This window comes from Taeniopygia guttata, chromosome 25, assembly GCF_048771995.1.
Source record: "Taeniopygia guttata chromosome 25, bTaeGut7.mat, whole genome shotgun sequence".
Taxonomy (NCBI): Eukaryota; Metazoa; Chordata; class Aves; order Passeriformes; family Estrildidae; genus Taeniopygia; species Taeniopygia guttata.
Window position 1 is genome coordinate 6,893,365 of NC_133050.1, and position 12,086 is coordinate 6,905,450.

At 65.0% G+C, this 12,086-nt stretch overlaps 2 protein-coding genes across 2 annotated transcripts; both read right to left on the reverse strand.

Moving 5' to 3' along the window:
• Positions 1-603: 603 nt before the first annotated feature.
• On the reverse strand, positions 604-5,802 carry SF3B4 (splicing factor 3b subunit 4). The gene is made up of 6 exons (XM_030291323.4): positions 5,475-5,802; positions 4,593-4,721; positions 3,776-4,318; positions 2,627-2,821; positions 1,309-1,479; positions 604-932 (listed from the first exon to the last, which is right to left on the reverse strand). The coding sequence occupies exons 1-6, from the start codon at positions 5,701-5,703 to the stop codon at positions 748-750; spliced, it is 1,452 nt and encodes a 483-aa protein (XP_030147183.2). The 5' UTR covers positions 5,704-5,802; the 3' UTR covers positions 604-747.
• Positions 5,803-5,809: 7 nt separating this feature from the next.
• MTMR11 (myotubularin related protein 11) lies at positions 5,810-11,291 on the reverse strand. Its single transcript, XM_041721103.2, has 15 exons — positions 11,243-11,291; positions 11,055-11,170; positions 10,606-10,678; positions 10,389-10,531; positions 10,053-10,285; positions 9,873-9,960; positions 9,714-9,802; positions 8,272-8,393; positions 8,116-8,179; positions 7,854-7,924; positions 7,608-7,783; positions 7,346-7,516; positions 6,942-7,133; positions 6,510-6,758; positions 5,810-6,094 (listed from the first exon to the last, which is right to left on the reverse strand). Exons 1-15 carry the CDS (start codon positions 11,289-11,291, stop codon positions 5,999-6,001), a joined length of 1,932 nt encoding a protein of 643 aa, XP_041577037.2. The 3' UTR covers positions 5,810-5,998.
• Positions 11,292-12,086: the final 795 nt, after the last annotated feature.

The window sequence follows — 12,086 nt, forward strand, 5'->3', positions numbered from 1 at the left end:
AGGGAACCCGTCCCCACACACATCCCACCCCTTACACCTAAACCCACTCCCTCCACCAAGTCCACGTGGGGTTCTCCCCACATTTCTGGATGTGAAGGGTCAGGAGTGGGCTCCAACCTTCCCTAGGATGAGAAGGAAGCAAGCAGCAAATTCCCACTTCCATGTCCCCCCACAAACTCCCAGCTCCTGGAGGCTCTGGCACTGCCCAGGGGCAGCAGAAGGGATTTGTGGGCTCCAAGCCTCTTGAAGATTTCCCTGGGGAATGTTTGACTTTGTCTAAACTTTGGCACCAAAATATTCCACAGTCAAACCTGGATTTGGGCAGCTCAAGAACGGAAATCCAGACATCTCCTGGAGCAGCTGGAGAGAGCAGGGATCAGATCATGGATCAGCTCTGTCCCAAATCCCTTCAGCCTGGTTCTTCCCAAAGGCCCAAGCAGGGGAGAGATCTCAGCAGAGCCTCATCCCCAATCCACAAACCCTTTTGGTTCCTCAAATCCTTTATTTGCAAGTGGGTGGCCACTACTTCCCATACAAAACCAACAAAACCCAGTAAAAAGGAGCTTGGAAAAGAGAAACGGTAGGAGATGGGGAGAGAGGGAGGAAAATTATCACTATAAAAATAAACAGAGGGGAGAAAACGGGGAGGGAAGGGAGGAGTAGGGGGTGGCCCCCGGGGCTTTGCAGGGATGGGAATGTCGATGGCAGGGGCCGTGGGAGGATGGGGAGCAGAGAGCCCCCCGCCTCTCAGGGCAGGGGTCCCCGCAGGGGCCCGCGGGGGGGCACTCCCGGGGGTCTCTGCGCCGGCCGAGGGGGCAGTGGGACCCTCTGGTAGCCGTAGGGGGGGGGCCGGGGGGGCCCGTTGTAGCCGTGGGGCGGCATCAGCGGGGGGGGCCCGCGGAGCCCGTGGTGCGGCAGCGGCCCGGGGTGACCTGTGGGGGACAGGGGGGGGTCAGTGCCAGGGGGAAAGGACAAAGCCCCCCCAAACCCGCTGCAGGAACACGGCCCACCAGCCCAAAGCCACCCCCAAACTTCCCTGGAGGTGCCCACCCCACCCCACCCCACCCACAGGTGCCCCCTCCCACTCCAGCTTGGCAAACGCTCCCCAAAAGCAGGAATTGTTCCCAAGACCCCCAGAACCATCCCAAAGTTGTGGATTTCCCCACGGGGGGGTCTGCAGGGTCACACTGAGGAAGCCCCTAAAGACCCCAGATTTGGGGAGGGGGGGGTGCCAGGTCCCCCAGGTCTTGCTTCATCCCCTCCTCCTCCTCCCCCAGAGCAGAGTCCCCCAAAACAGACCCCACTCACCCATGGGAGATCCGAAATGTGGCCCCCGTGGGGGGAGCCCCATGGGGGGTGGTCCGGGGTGTGGCATTCCCGGGGGGGGCCTTGGGGGTGGCTGCCCCCCAGAGCCTGGGGGTCCTGGGTGGTGCTGCCCCATGCCAGGCGGCCCGTGGTGCACCTGCATGGGCGGCATTCCTGGGGGGATGATGGAGTTAGGGGTGGCAGGAACCCCCCCCCCCACCTCAGGATTCAAAATTCCAGCTGGGACTGGAAATCCTGAGTGCAGGGGGGGCTTCTGCTGCCGAAAAGGGGTTTAAAGAGAAGGGAACACGGAGTTTAAAGCAAAAGGAAAGGGTTTGGATGCAAGTGGGTGGGAAAAGAGAAGCGTGGCACAGTGAGGAATCCCCATCCCTGGAGAATTTGGACAACTGTGGGAGGCTGTCCTGCTCCAACTGGGGCAGCCAGGGTCCCCCCAAACTTCCTTTCTCCCAGTTATCCCATTTTATCCCATTAAAAACACCAAATAAACCAATGATTCTTTCTTCCTGAGCAAGTTTTCCCTGGCCAGGTGTAATTGGCTCTGCTCAGGCCCTGCAGCATCTGTTCCTGGCCTGGCCAGGGCAGGATCACACAAAGCTCCCTAATTAGGGCGGCTCTGGAGCCACGAGATCAAACAAATCCCAGAGAATCATTAAACTGCACATTTCACAAAATCTGTGCTTTTGAACACAGAGCTGAGATCCAGACACAGCTCCTTCCCAGGACCACAGGGCCAAAAGAGTGGGGAAATCAGGGGGAAAAGTGGTTTCATTAAATTATTAATGCCAAAATCAGCTCCTGCCTTCCCTCTCTGCATCACTGCTTTCCTTCCTTCCCCTGTCCCTGCATCCCACACCCTCCCAACTCAAGGCAAAACTGGTGCCTCCCAGCCAGCAACAACCTCCTGAACTCCCCAAATCCTTCAGCAAACACAACCCCCACTCAGATTTTCCAGTATTTTGATAAATTATCAAAAAAATTACTGGATGCCACGCTTAAAGGGACCAGTCAGCTAATTAGTTCTAAGCCAGAAATTCAGTAACTCGCTGATGTTTGAATCGGTTGAAGGGTCCAGCAGGAAGTGGGAGGAAAGGAGAAGTGTAGAGGAGATAAAAAGAGGAGGAGATTCTGATCCCGGTCCCCTCCCAGCTCCTCCCGGTCCCCTCCCAGCCCCTCCCGGTCCCCTCCCAGCTTCTCCCGGTCCCCTCCCGGTCCCTCCCAGCCCCTCCTGGTCCCCTCCTGGTCCCCTCCCAGCCCCTCCCGGTCCCCTCCAGCCCCTCCCGGTCCCCTCCCAGCCCCGTACCTGGGTGGTGCATCCCTCCCGGTGGGAAGGGGTGCGGGTGAGGGGGGTGTCCCCCGGCGGGGGCGGCTCCCGAGGGCGGTCCCGGGGCTCCGGCGCCCGGGGGCATCGGCGGCGGGGGCATGGCCGGGGGCATCCCCGGGGGCAGCGCTCCGGGAGGCGGCACCGGCGGAGGGAAGGAGCCGGGGGGAGGCAGGCCTGGAGCAAAAGGGGAATGACAGAATTCACTGAATTATCAGAGATGGAACTTTGAGATCATCAAATCCAAGCCAGCCCCAACAGCTCAACTCAACTATGGCACCCAGTGGCATTTTTTAAACACATCCAGGCATGGTGACTCCACCACCTCCCCAGGCAGCCACTCCAGAACTTTATCACTCTTTCTGTAAAAAACCTTTTCCTGATATCCAACCTACATTTCCCTTGAGGCAGATTGAGACTGTGACCTCTCATTCTGCCAGTTGCTGGAGAAAGAGACCAACCCCACCTGAGTCCAACCATTTTACAAGAAGTTGTAGAGTGATGGGGTCACTCCTGAGTCTCCTTTTCTCCAGGGTGAAAACCCCCAGCTCCCTCAGTTGGTCCTCACAGGGTTTGTGTTCCCAGCCCCTCTCCATACCATGCAGGTGTGGGGCACACTGCTGGAAAGTGGGCCAAGAGAAAAAATGCCCAAAATTTGGGAAAGAGCCTCACCCTATACACGTACTGGAAAGTGGGCCAAGAGGAAAAAAACTCTAAAAATTTGGGAAAGAGCCCTGCCCCAATACAGGTGTGAGGCACACTGGAAAGTGAGCTGGGGAAAAAAACCCAAAAATTTGGGAAAGAGCCCTGCCCCATAAAGGTGCTGGAAAATGGGTCAGGAGGAAAAAAACCCCAAAACTTGGGAAAGAGCCCTGCCCCATAAAGGTGCTGGAAAATGGGCCAGGAGGGAAAGAAGCCCTAAAAATTTGGGAAAGAGTTGTGCCCCATAGAGCTGCTGGAAAGTGGGCCAGGAGGAAAAAACCCATATAAATTTGGGAAAGAGCTGTGTCCCATAGAGGTATGAGGCACATGGGAAAGTGGGCCAGGAGGAAAAAACCCCTAAAAATTTGGGAAAGGGGCAGGAATTGCACCCAGCACCTCAAGCCCACCCCAGCACGCCGTGCCACCCACCTGGCGGGGTGACCCCGGGCCCCAGCGCGGTGACCACGGGCGCGGGCACCGAGGGCGGCGGCGGCGCGTCGGCGAAGAGCTGGTGGGGCCGGTCGGCCTGGGACAGGGGGTTCTGGGCCGCCAGCAGCCGCTCGGCCGCCGAGCCGTGCCGCTCGCCCTTGGAGTCCTTCTTGAAGGCGTAGGACACGGTGATGGGCCGGTTGCACAGGTACTGCCCGTTCATGGCCTCGATGGCCGCGTCCGAGGCGTCGAAGCTGGCGAAGTTGATGAAGGCGTAACCCTTGGAGTTGCCCGTGTCGGGGTCCCTCATGATCTTGGGGGTCTGCAGGATGACCCCGAAGGCGCTGAAGGTGTCGTAGAGGAGCTTCTCGTCGATCTCGGGGTCCAGGTTGCCGATGAAGATGTTGGCGCCCACGTCCAGGTTCTTGTTGTGGGCCGAGGCTTTGTTCACCCGGATGGGTTTGCCGTAGAGCTTGATCATGTTCATGATCTTGATGGCGTAGTCGGCGTCCTCCTCGCTCAGGAACTCCACGAAGCCGTAGCCTGGGGGACCCCAATTGAGCTCAGGGGTGGGGCAAGACCCCTAAATGACTTCAAGGCACAAAGCCGCCCCCCACACCCCAATTTAAAACTCCAGCTCATTAAAAACCCCATTTAATTATTGACTGAAACCCCCTTGATTTTATTTTATACCACCTCATACTCGATTCAACCCCTACTTCATGCAAACCAACACCTCCTGAGGGACAGAAGATGATCCCCACCCCTCCCACACCCCAATTCCACCCCCCTCGTTGCCATTTTTGGGGTCCCTCACCCTGGTGCTGGCCTGTGACCCGGTCCTTGGGCATGTGCGTGTTGACCACCGGCCCGGCCTGCAGGAAGAGCTCCCAGAGCAGGGGCTCGCTGACCTTCTCGTCCAGGCCCCCCACGTACACCGTGGCATCTGCGAGGAACGGGGCTCAGCGCCAGGATCCCGCCACACCCCGCGCTCAAAATCACTCAAAACCCTCCACTCAAAACCCTTCAGCCAAAACCCTTCAGCCAAAACCTCCACTCAAAATCCTCCACTCAAAACCCTCCACTCAAAACCCTCCGGTCAAAACCCTCCGGTCAAAACCCTCCACTCAAAACCGTCCCATCAAAACCCTTCGGCCAAAACCCTCCACTCAAAACCCTCCGGTCAAAACCCTCCACTCAAAACTCTCCACTCAAAACCCTCCACCCAAAACCCTCCGGCCAAAACCCTCCACTCAAAACTCTCCACTCAAAACCCTCCACTCAAAACCCTCCACCCAAAACCCTCCCCTCAAAACCCTCCCCTCAAAATCACTCCAGCCAAAATCCTCCACCCAAAACCCTCCCATCAAAACCCTCCATTCAAAATCACTCCACCCAAAACCCTCCACTCAAAACCCTCCGGCCAAAACCCCCACAAACCCCAATCCCCCCTCATCACCCTTAACCCAGGAGCCCCACAGCCCCTCTTTTTCCTTCAGGAAAAACCCCAGCCCACCGTGGCCCCGGAGCTCCGCCCGCTCCTCCCTCCGTATCCCCCGCGGCTCAAAATCCCCTCCAGCGCTTCCAAGGACTCCCCGCTCCCCACAGAGCCCTCGCCAGCACCCCGCAGGGCCCCGGTGCCCTCAGGCGCCCCCAGAGCGCTGTCCCGGTGCCCCCGGGCCGCTCCCGCCGCTCCCACCCTGGTTCCTCTCCGAGATCGGCCCCGCCGCCATCTTGCCCCGCTCCGCGCGCGGCGCCGCACGCACGCACGCACGGCGTGACGTCACGGCGCGAGCGCGGCGTTGGCGGGAAGAGCCGTCGTGAGGGGAAGGCGCGGCCGCCATCTTGGGTGCGGGCAGGGACCGCTGCCCTTCGTTCTGTCGCGACAGGGCCCCTTCTGTCGCGACATGGCCTTTCTCTCCCGACATGGCCAGACGTGCCCTCAGTGCCCCATGATCCCAGCGGCGCGGAGGTCCCAGGTGTGCGCTCCCGCAGCGTCCCCATCCCCATCCCCATGGCTGAGCTCCCGGAGCCTCATGGAGGCAGCACAGATTTAATGGGGAACCGAGAGCCCACAGCACCCGTGCAGCGGCGGGGACACCTCGGTAACCACCGCTCGCCCTTCCCGGCACCGGCGAGCAACCGGAGGTGGCGGGAGCAGCCGGAGCAGCTCTCTGTTGAGAGCCCCTGAGCGGGGCGGGTGGGCTCCGGTGCCCTCAGGCCTCAGTGGGGTCTCTGCAGGTTCCAGGTGTGGAGATGGTCCTGCAGCAGCTGCAGCTCCTCAGCCAGCCCGGCCAGCAATGGGGCCAAGCGCCCGCGCTGCAGAGAGAGCGGCCAGCACGGCGTGGGGACAAGGACACGGGGAGCAGGACATGGAGAGGTGCGGTGTTCATCATCATGGGACAGGGACACGAGGATGGGAACACGGGGCAGAGTGTCCAGGGAACACGGGGCAGAACGTCCAGCACAGGATGGGAACATGGACGGGATAGGATGGATGGACATGGGGTCCATCATCCATCCATCATCCACCATCCATCCATCCATCCATCATCCATCCATCCATCCATCCATCATCCATCATCCATCCATCATCCATCCCTCCACCCCCATGGACACACAGACACCAGCTGCACACAAACTGCCTCCATCCTCCCCCCCAGCCAGACTGGGACCCCCCCAAACCACCACCCCCAGCCCCCAGCCCTCCCCCGTGCCTCAGTTTCCCCCGTACCTGTTCCTGGGGCAGCCCCCTGAGGTAGCAGCGGTGCCAGAGGCGGACGCAGGGCCCGGCGGTGCAGGGCAGGAGCAGCCCCGGGGTGGGCTGGCAGGTCCCCAGGAGCCCCCCCGGTGTCCCCTGGCTGTCTGAGGGGGACCCCCGCCATGGGGGACGGCCCCACCAGGGCAGGGGGTGAGCGCACAAGGAGCCCTTGGCCAGCGTCAGCACCAGACTGGCACCCCGCCACGGGCAGGGGTCTGCGGGCTGGCAAAGGGGAGCGGGGAATTAGGGAAAATAAAAAACGGGTGGAGGGAAAACGGGGGAGAGGAAAAGCGGGGTGAAAAAACAGGATTTGGGAATAAAAGGGGGTGGAAGAAAGAGGAAATGTGGCAGGGGGGGAAAAGGGAGGCAAAGAAGGGTGCAGCCCCCCAGGCCAGCCAGACTCACCGTGCCGGGGGTCCGGGACTCGGTGGGGCCCGGGGGTCCCGCGGGGTTCCGGAACTGCTCCCGCTGCTGCCGGCTGTAGCGCCGGCCCCAGGCCCACACCGGGGGGAAGCTGCAGGGCTGGGGGCCTCCCCTGTGCCCCCCGGCGTCCTGCCAGCCCCCCATGGGCCGGTAGATCTGGCTGGGGAGCCGGGGCTGCGGGGGAAGCGGTTGGGAAGTCAGTCCCCCTCTTTGGGATGGGGAAACTGAGGCACAGAGCGGGGCTGGGGGGAAAGGAGGGGTAAAATGGGAGATCTGGGGGTGCCCGTGCCCAGTTTGGGAATGGGGATGGAGAAACTGAGACAGGGTGAGGAGAAGGGGTGAAATGGGAGGGTTTGGGGGTGCAGCAATGTGCCCCTGCCCCTCACCGTGCCGCTGTGGCCCCGCTGGCGCTGGCAGCTGAAGCGGAAAGTGCTGAAGTAGGGGCTGAAGCTGCTGTCGTGGAGCGCCAGGAGAAAAGCCTCAGTGAAGCCAAAATCCGCTGGGAATTGCCACAGGAGCTGCCAGGTGCAGTCCAGGAACAGCAGGAACACGGGGGCCTGGGGGGATACGGGATTGGGGGGGGGTCTCACCCCTCCTAAGCAGGGTCCAGCTCCTGTCACCCCGCTGGGACAGCAATGGGGGTCTCACCTCCTCCCGAGGGCTGTCCTGGCACTGCAGCCCCAGCCGGCGTGGGAAGGGGTGCCCGGCTGCCACCCACTCGCGCTGCACCAGGCTCTGGAAGCCAGGCAGGGAGCGGGCGTGCGGGTCCCCCAGGAGCTGCACCAGGGAGGCCACCAGGCAGTTCAGGTCCCGGTCCGAGGGCTCTGGGGGGGCAATGTGCTGATGATGGGGGTCCCCTTTCCAGCCCCCTCCCGTCCTTTTCCAGCCCCACACCTTGCAGGACCACGGAGCAGCGCTTCCCTGCCAGCAGCGACGCCACCTCCGCTGCTTTCCTCAGGCAGGAGCTGGGGGGCAGAAACAGGGGTTCAGGGCACCCCAAAATGTCACTGTCACCCCCTTGGGTGGCTCATGCACCCGCCACAATGCCCCCATCACCCCACGGTGCCAGGTGGGCTCAGGGGAGACATTCCACCATGGGATTTAGGGTGAATTTTCCCCAAAATACCACCCTACACCCCAGAGACCCCCTGCTCACCGGACGTGGTCCAACCAGCGTGTCCCCTCCAGGGCCGAGAGCCACTTCTCCTCTGCCACCGCGCCTGGATCCCACGGGGTGGGGTTTCAAAGGGGGGGCTCCCAGCCCCCCCAAGGGGGGTTTGGGGGTCCTCGGGGTCCGCCCGGTGCCACTCACCAGGCAGGCAGAGCTCCCGCAGCCTCAGGTGGGCGAGCTGGATGTCGGCCAGCGTGGGCAGCTCGGCCGTGTCGGCCAACACGCAGGGCCCACGGTCCCCCAGCAGCAGCGCCTCCAGGCACCTGGGGGGCACAGGGACCCCCAAGTGGGACCAGGCTGGGGGGCACAGGGAGCCCCAAGTGTGGCCAGGCTGGGGGGCACAGGGACCCCCAAGTAGGGCCAGGCTGGGGGGCACAGGGAGCCCCAAATGGAACCAGGCCGGGGGCACAGGGAGCCCCAAGTGGGACCAGGCTGGGGGGCACAGGGACCCCCAAGTGGGGCCAGGCCAGGGGCACAGGGACCCCCAAGTGGGACCAGGCCAGGGGGCACAGGGACCCCCAAGTGGGGCCAGGCCAGGGGGCACAGGGACCCCCAAGTGGGGCCAGGCTGGGGGGCACAGGGACCCCCAAGTGGGGCCAGGCTGGGGGGCACCCCCACCCCAAGTGGGACCAGGCTGGGGGCACAGGGACCCCCAAGTGGGGCCAGGTTGGGGGGCACAGGGACCTCCGAGTGGGACCAGGCTGGGGGGCACAGGGACCCCCGAGTGGGGCCAGGTTGGGGGGCACAGGGACCTCCGAGTGGGACCAGGCTGGGGGGCACAGGGACCCCCGAGTGGGGCCAGGCCGGGGGCACAGGGACCCCCAAGTGGGACCAGGCTGGGGGCACAGGGACCCCCAAGTGGGGCCAGGCTGGGGGCACAGGGACCCCCAAGTGGGGCCAGGCTGGGGGGCACAGGGACCCCCAAATAGGGCCAGGCTGGGGGACACAGGGACCCCCAAGTGGGACCAGGCCGGGGGCACAGGGACCCCCAAGTGGGGCCAGGCTGGGGGGCACAGGGAGCCCCAAGTGGGACCAGACCGGGGGGCACAGGGACCCCCAAGTGGGGCCAAGCTGGGGGGCACAGGGAGCCCCAAATGGGACCAGGCCGGGGGCACAGGGAGCCCCAAGTGGGACAAGACTGGGGGACACAGGGAGCCCCAAATAGGGCCAGGCTGGGGGGCACAGGGACCCCCAAATGGGGCCAGCCTGGGGGCACAGGGACCCCCAAGTGGGACCAGGCTGGGGGGCACAGGGACCCCCAAGTGGGGCCAGGCTGGGGGCACAGGGAGCCCCAAATGTGGCCAGGCCGGGGGCACAGGGACCCCCAAGTGGGCCAGGCTGGGGGGCACAGGGACCCCCAAGTGGGGCCAGGCCGGGGGCACAGGGACCCCCAAGTGGGACCAGGCTGGGGGGCACAGGGACCCCCAAGTGGGGCCAGGCTGGGGGCACAGGGACCCCCAAGTGGGGCCAGGCTGGGGGGCACCCCCACCCCAAGTGGGACCAGGCTGGGGGCACAGGGACCCCCAAGTGGGGCCAGGCCGGGGGCACCCTCAGCCCCCCACCCCAGGGCCCCTGGCACCCACCTCACGTCCTCGCTGCCTGGCTCTGAGGCCGGGTGAAAGCTGGCGGCTCGCAGCAGGTCCCCCCCACTCGGGTGGTGCCAGCACAGGCGCTGCAAAAAGAAATCGGGGTGACACCCCCACATCCCCTCCCAGTGCCCCCCACCCTGCCCGGGCACTCACAGGCACCCGTCGCTCCTGAAAGTGGCCAAAAGTTCTCTTGAGGTCGTGGTCCAGAAGGCCGCTGGGCACCCAGAGGTACTGGGGGAGGCTGTGGGAAGGTGGGACGCGGGGTGGGGTCCCCCAAATCTCGGGTGCCGTTTCCAGCGGCTCAGGCAGTGTCGGGGGACCCCCGGGCCGTACCTCGGGGCCATGTCGAAGCGCTCATTGACGGCGCTCACCCTCCAGCCCGCAGCGCCCAGACGCTGCAGCTCCTTCTCCCAGTCCCGCAGGCTCTCGAAGAGCAGCACGGTGGACGAGCCTTCCTCCTCCTCCTCCTCCTCCTCCTCCTCTGGGGTGGTTTCTCCATCGGGTGCCTCGGCAGCATCCCCCAGCCGCGCAGCCGCCTCCCGTGCCTGTGCGATGGCGTTGGCCACCTGCGAGCGCAGCCGGGGTGGGGTGCGAGGCGTGAGCCCCCCAAAGGCTTCCTCTGGGGCACCCCAAAGTGGGGTGCGACCCCCCTGCACCTCCCCGGCGTACCCGGAACGCCTGCGGAGCCCGGCCGCTCTCGGGGAAGTAGAAGTGGAGCAGGCGGAAATCCCGACAGAAGACGGCGAGTTCCTCGGGGATGAACTTGAGGGTGGAGGCGGCCGTCAGCACCTTGGGCTTGGAGAAGCTGCTGGCTGGGGTCGGGGGGATGAGGCTGAGCCCGAGACCGGCCCAGCTCGCCCCTCGTGCCCCAGGTGTCCCCATTTACCTGCCACCAGTTTGTGGATGCAGGGCAGGGCCACCTCGTCCTCGGAGCGGAGGAGGCCACGGGAGCCAGGAGCCTGCGGAGAGTGGGGAGGGCTGGGAACTGCCCCAGAGTGTCCCCCCAGTGCCGGGAAGGGTGGTGGGGATGGATCTGCACCCCTGCGCCTTGTCCCGCGCTATGTCCTGCAGCGAGGAGCTCCCGGGGCGAACACGGCGGTGCCGCGGAGCCGGGACGGGCTGGGAGGGGAGGCGGGGGTGCGGCGGGGTGGGGTCGGGATGGGATCGGGATGGGATCGGGATGTGCTGGGATGGGGTCGCGCCGGGGCAGGGGTCCCGTTCGTGTTCCCGGTGTTCCCGCTGTTCCCGCTGTTCCCGCTGTTCCCGGTGTTCCCGCTGTTCCCGCTGTTCCCGCTGTTCCCGCTGTTCCCGGTGTTCCCGGTGTTCCCGCCGCACCTGGCCGGCCAGGAAGGCGAGGCGGCGGTTGGTGCAGAGCAGCGTCCCCGGGACGGAGCCGCCGCCGTTCCCGCAGCGCCGCCGGGCGCCCGCCGCCTCCTCGAGCACCCGCTCTCCTGCGGGGACCGACACTGGGTGCGGGGCTCCGAGAGCCCCGAGCCTCCCCAAAAACCCCGGCCCGGCCCTACCTGGGAGCCCGGGGAAGGTCGGGCGGCGGCCGCCCGGGGCCCCGCTCATGGCGCAGGACTTTGGCCGGGCGGGCCCGCAGCCGGAGCGGCCCGGGAAAGAGCCCCGAGCGCCCGGCACGGCTCCGGCATCCCGCCCTCCGCTCCGGCATCCCGCCCTCCCCTGGCATCCCTGTCCCGCATCCCGCCCCTCGGGACCCGGGATTCCGCTCATCCCGACCCTCGGAGCGCGGCATTCCGCCCCCCGCCGCCCCACTGCCCGGTACCGGCGGTGGGGTCCGGGACCGGGGGCTTTGGAAGCGGGGGGGCGGCCCCAGGCACCCCAGAAGTTCAGCGTTGGGGCGGGGGTACCGACCGGGCGGTTCTGGGGTCCCGCAAGCGCTGCCCAGGCAGGGGAGCCCCCAAACCCTGCGGGAGGGGGCCCGGGGCCCCTCCCGGGGTAGGGCAGGAGAAGCTGCTCGGTGACTCACGGCAGAAGCACGGAGCCTTCTCCTCCCGGGCCAAGCCGGCCCCGCTCCCGCCAGTCCCCGGCCCCACGGGTCAGCAGGTGGATGGTGGCCCTGGGGTACCTGTGTCACCCTCAGTGCCACGACACCTCCGGGCACCCCAAAACCCGGGGCAGCCAAGGCGGCAGTGCCAGCACGCTGCGGGATAAATCCCGACACAACCCAGGCACACGGAAAACTCAACACAACTCCAGTCCCAACTCGGATTCCTGGAGTATTTCCCCACAGATTTTTGGGCAGGCCCAGCTTTGGAGGCTGCAGCTCGTGCACCTCAATTTTCCTCCTGCAGCAGGATCAGCAGCAGAGGTTCCCGGGGGCTCAGAAAAGCTTTTGGCTCTGGC

What these genes read in the sequence shown, in the direction of transcription:
- SF3B4 (XM_030291323.4), bottom strand. Translation starts at nt 5,703, where the DNA reads ATGTCGGGAGAGAAAGGCCATGTCGCGACAGAAGGGGCCCTGTCGCGA. An exon ending in GCCCGGGGTCACCCCGCCAG is followed by an intron (nt 2,822 to 3,775) that starts GTGGGTGGCACG and finishes CTTTTGCTCCAG; the next exon opens with GCCTGCCTCCCCCCGGCTCC. An exon ending in ACATTTCGGATCTCCCATGG is followed by an intron (nt 933 to 1,308) that starts GTGAGTGGGGTC and finishes TGTCCCCCACAG; the next exon opens with GTCACCCCGGGCCGCTGCCG.
- MTMR11 (XM_041721103.2), bottom strand. Translation starts at nt 11,291, where the DNA reads ATGAGCGGGGCCCCGGGCGGCCGCCGCCCGACCTTCCCCGGGCTCCCA. An exon ending in CGCTGGTTGGACCACGTCCG is followed by an intron (nt 7,925 to 8,115) that starts GTGAGCAGGGGG and finishes TCTGCCCCCCAG; the next exon opens with CTCCTGCCTGAGGAAAGCAG. An exon ending in AGGACAGCCCTCGGGAGGAG is followed by an intron (nt 7,517 to 7,607) that starts GTGAGACCCCCA and finishes GTATCCCCCCAG; the next exon opens with GCCCCCGTGTTCCTGCTGTT.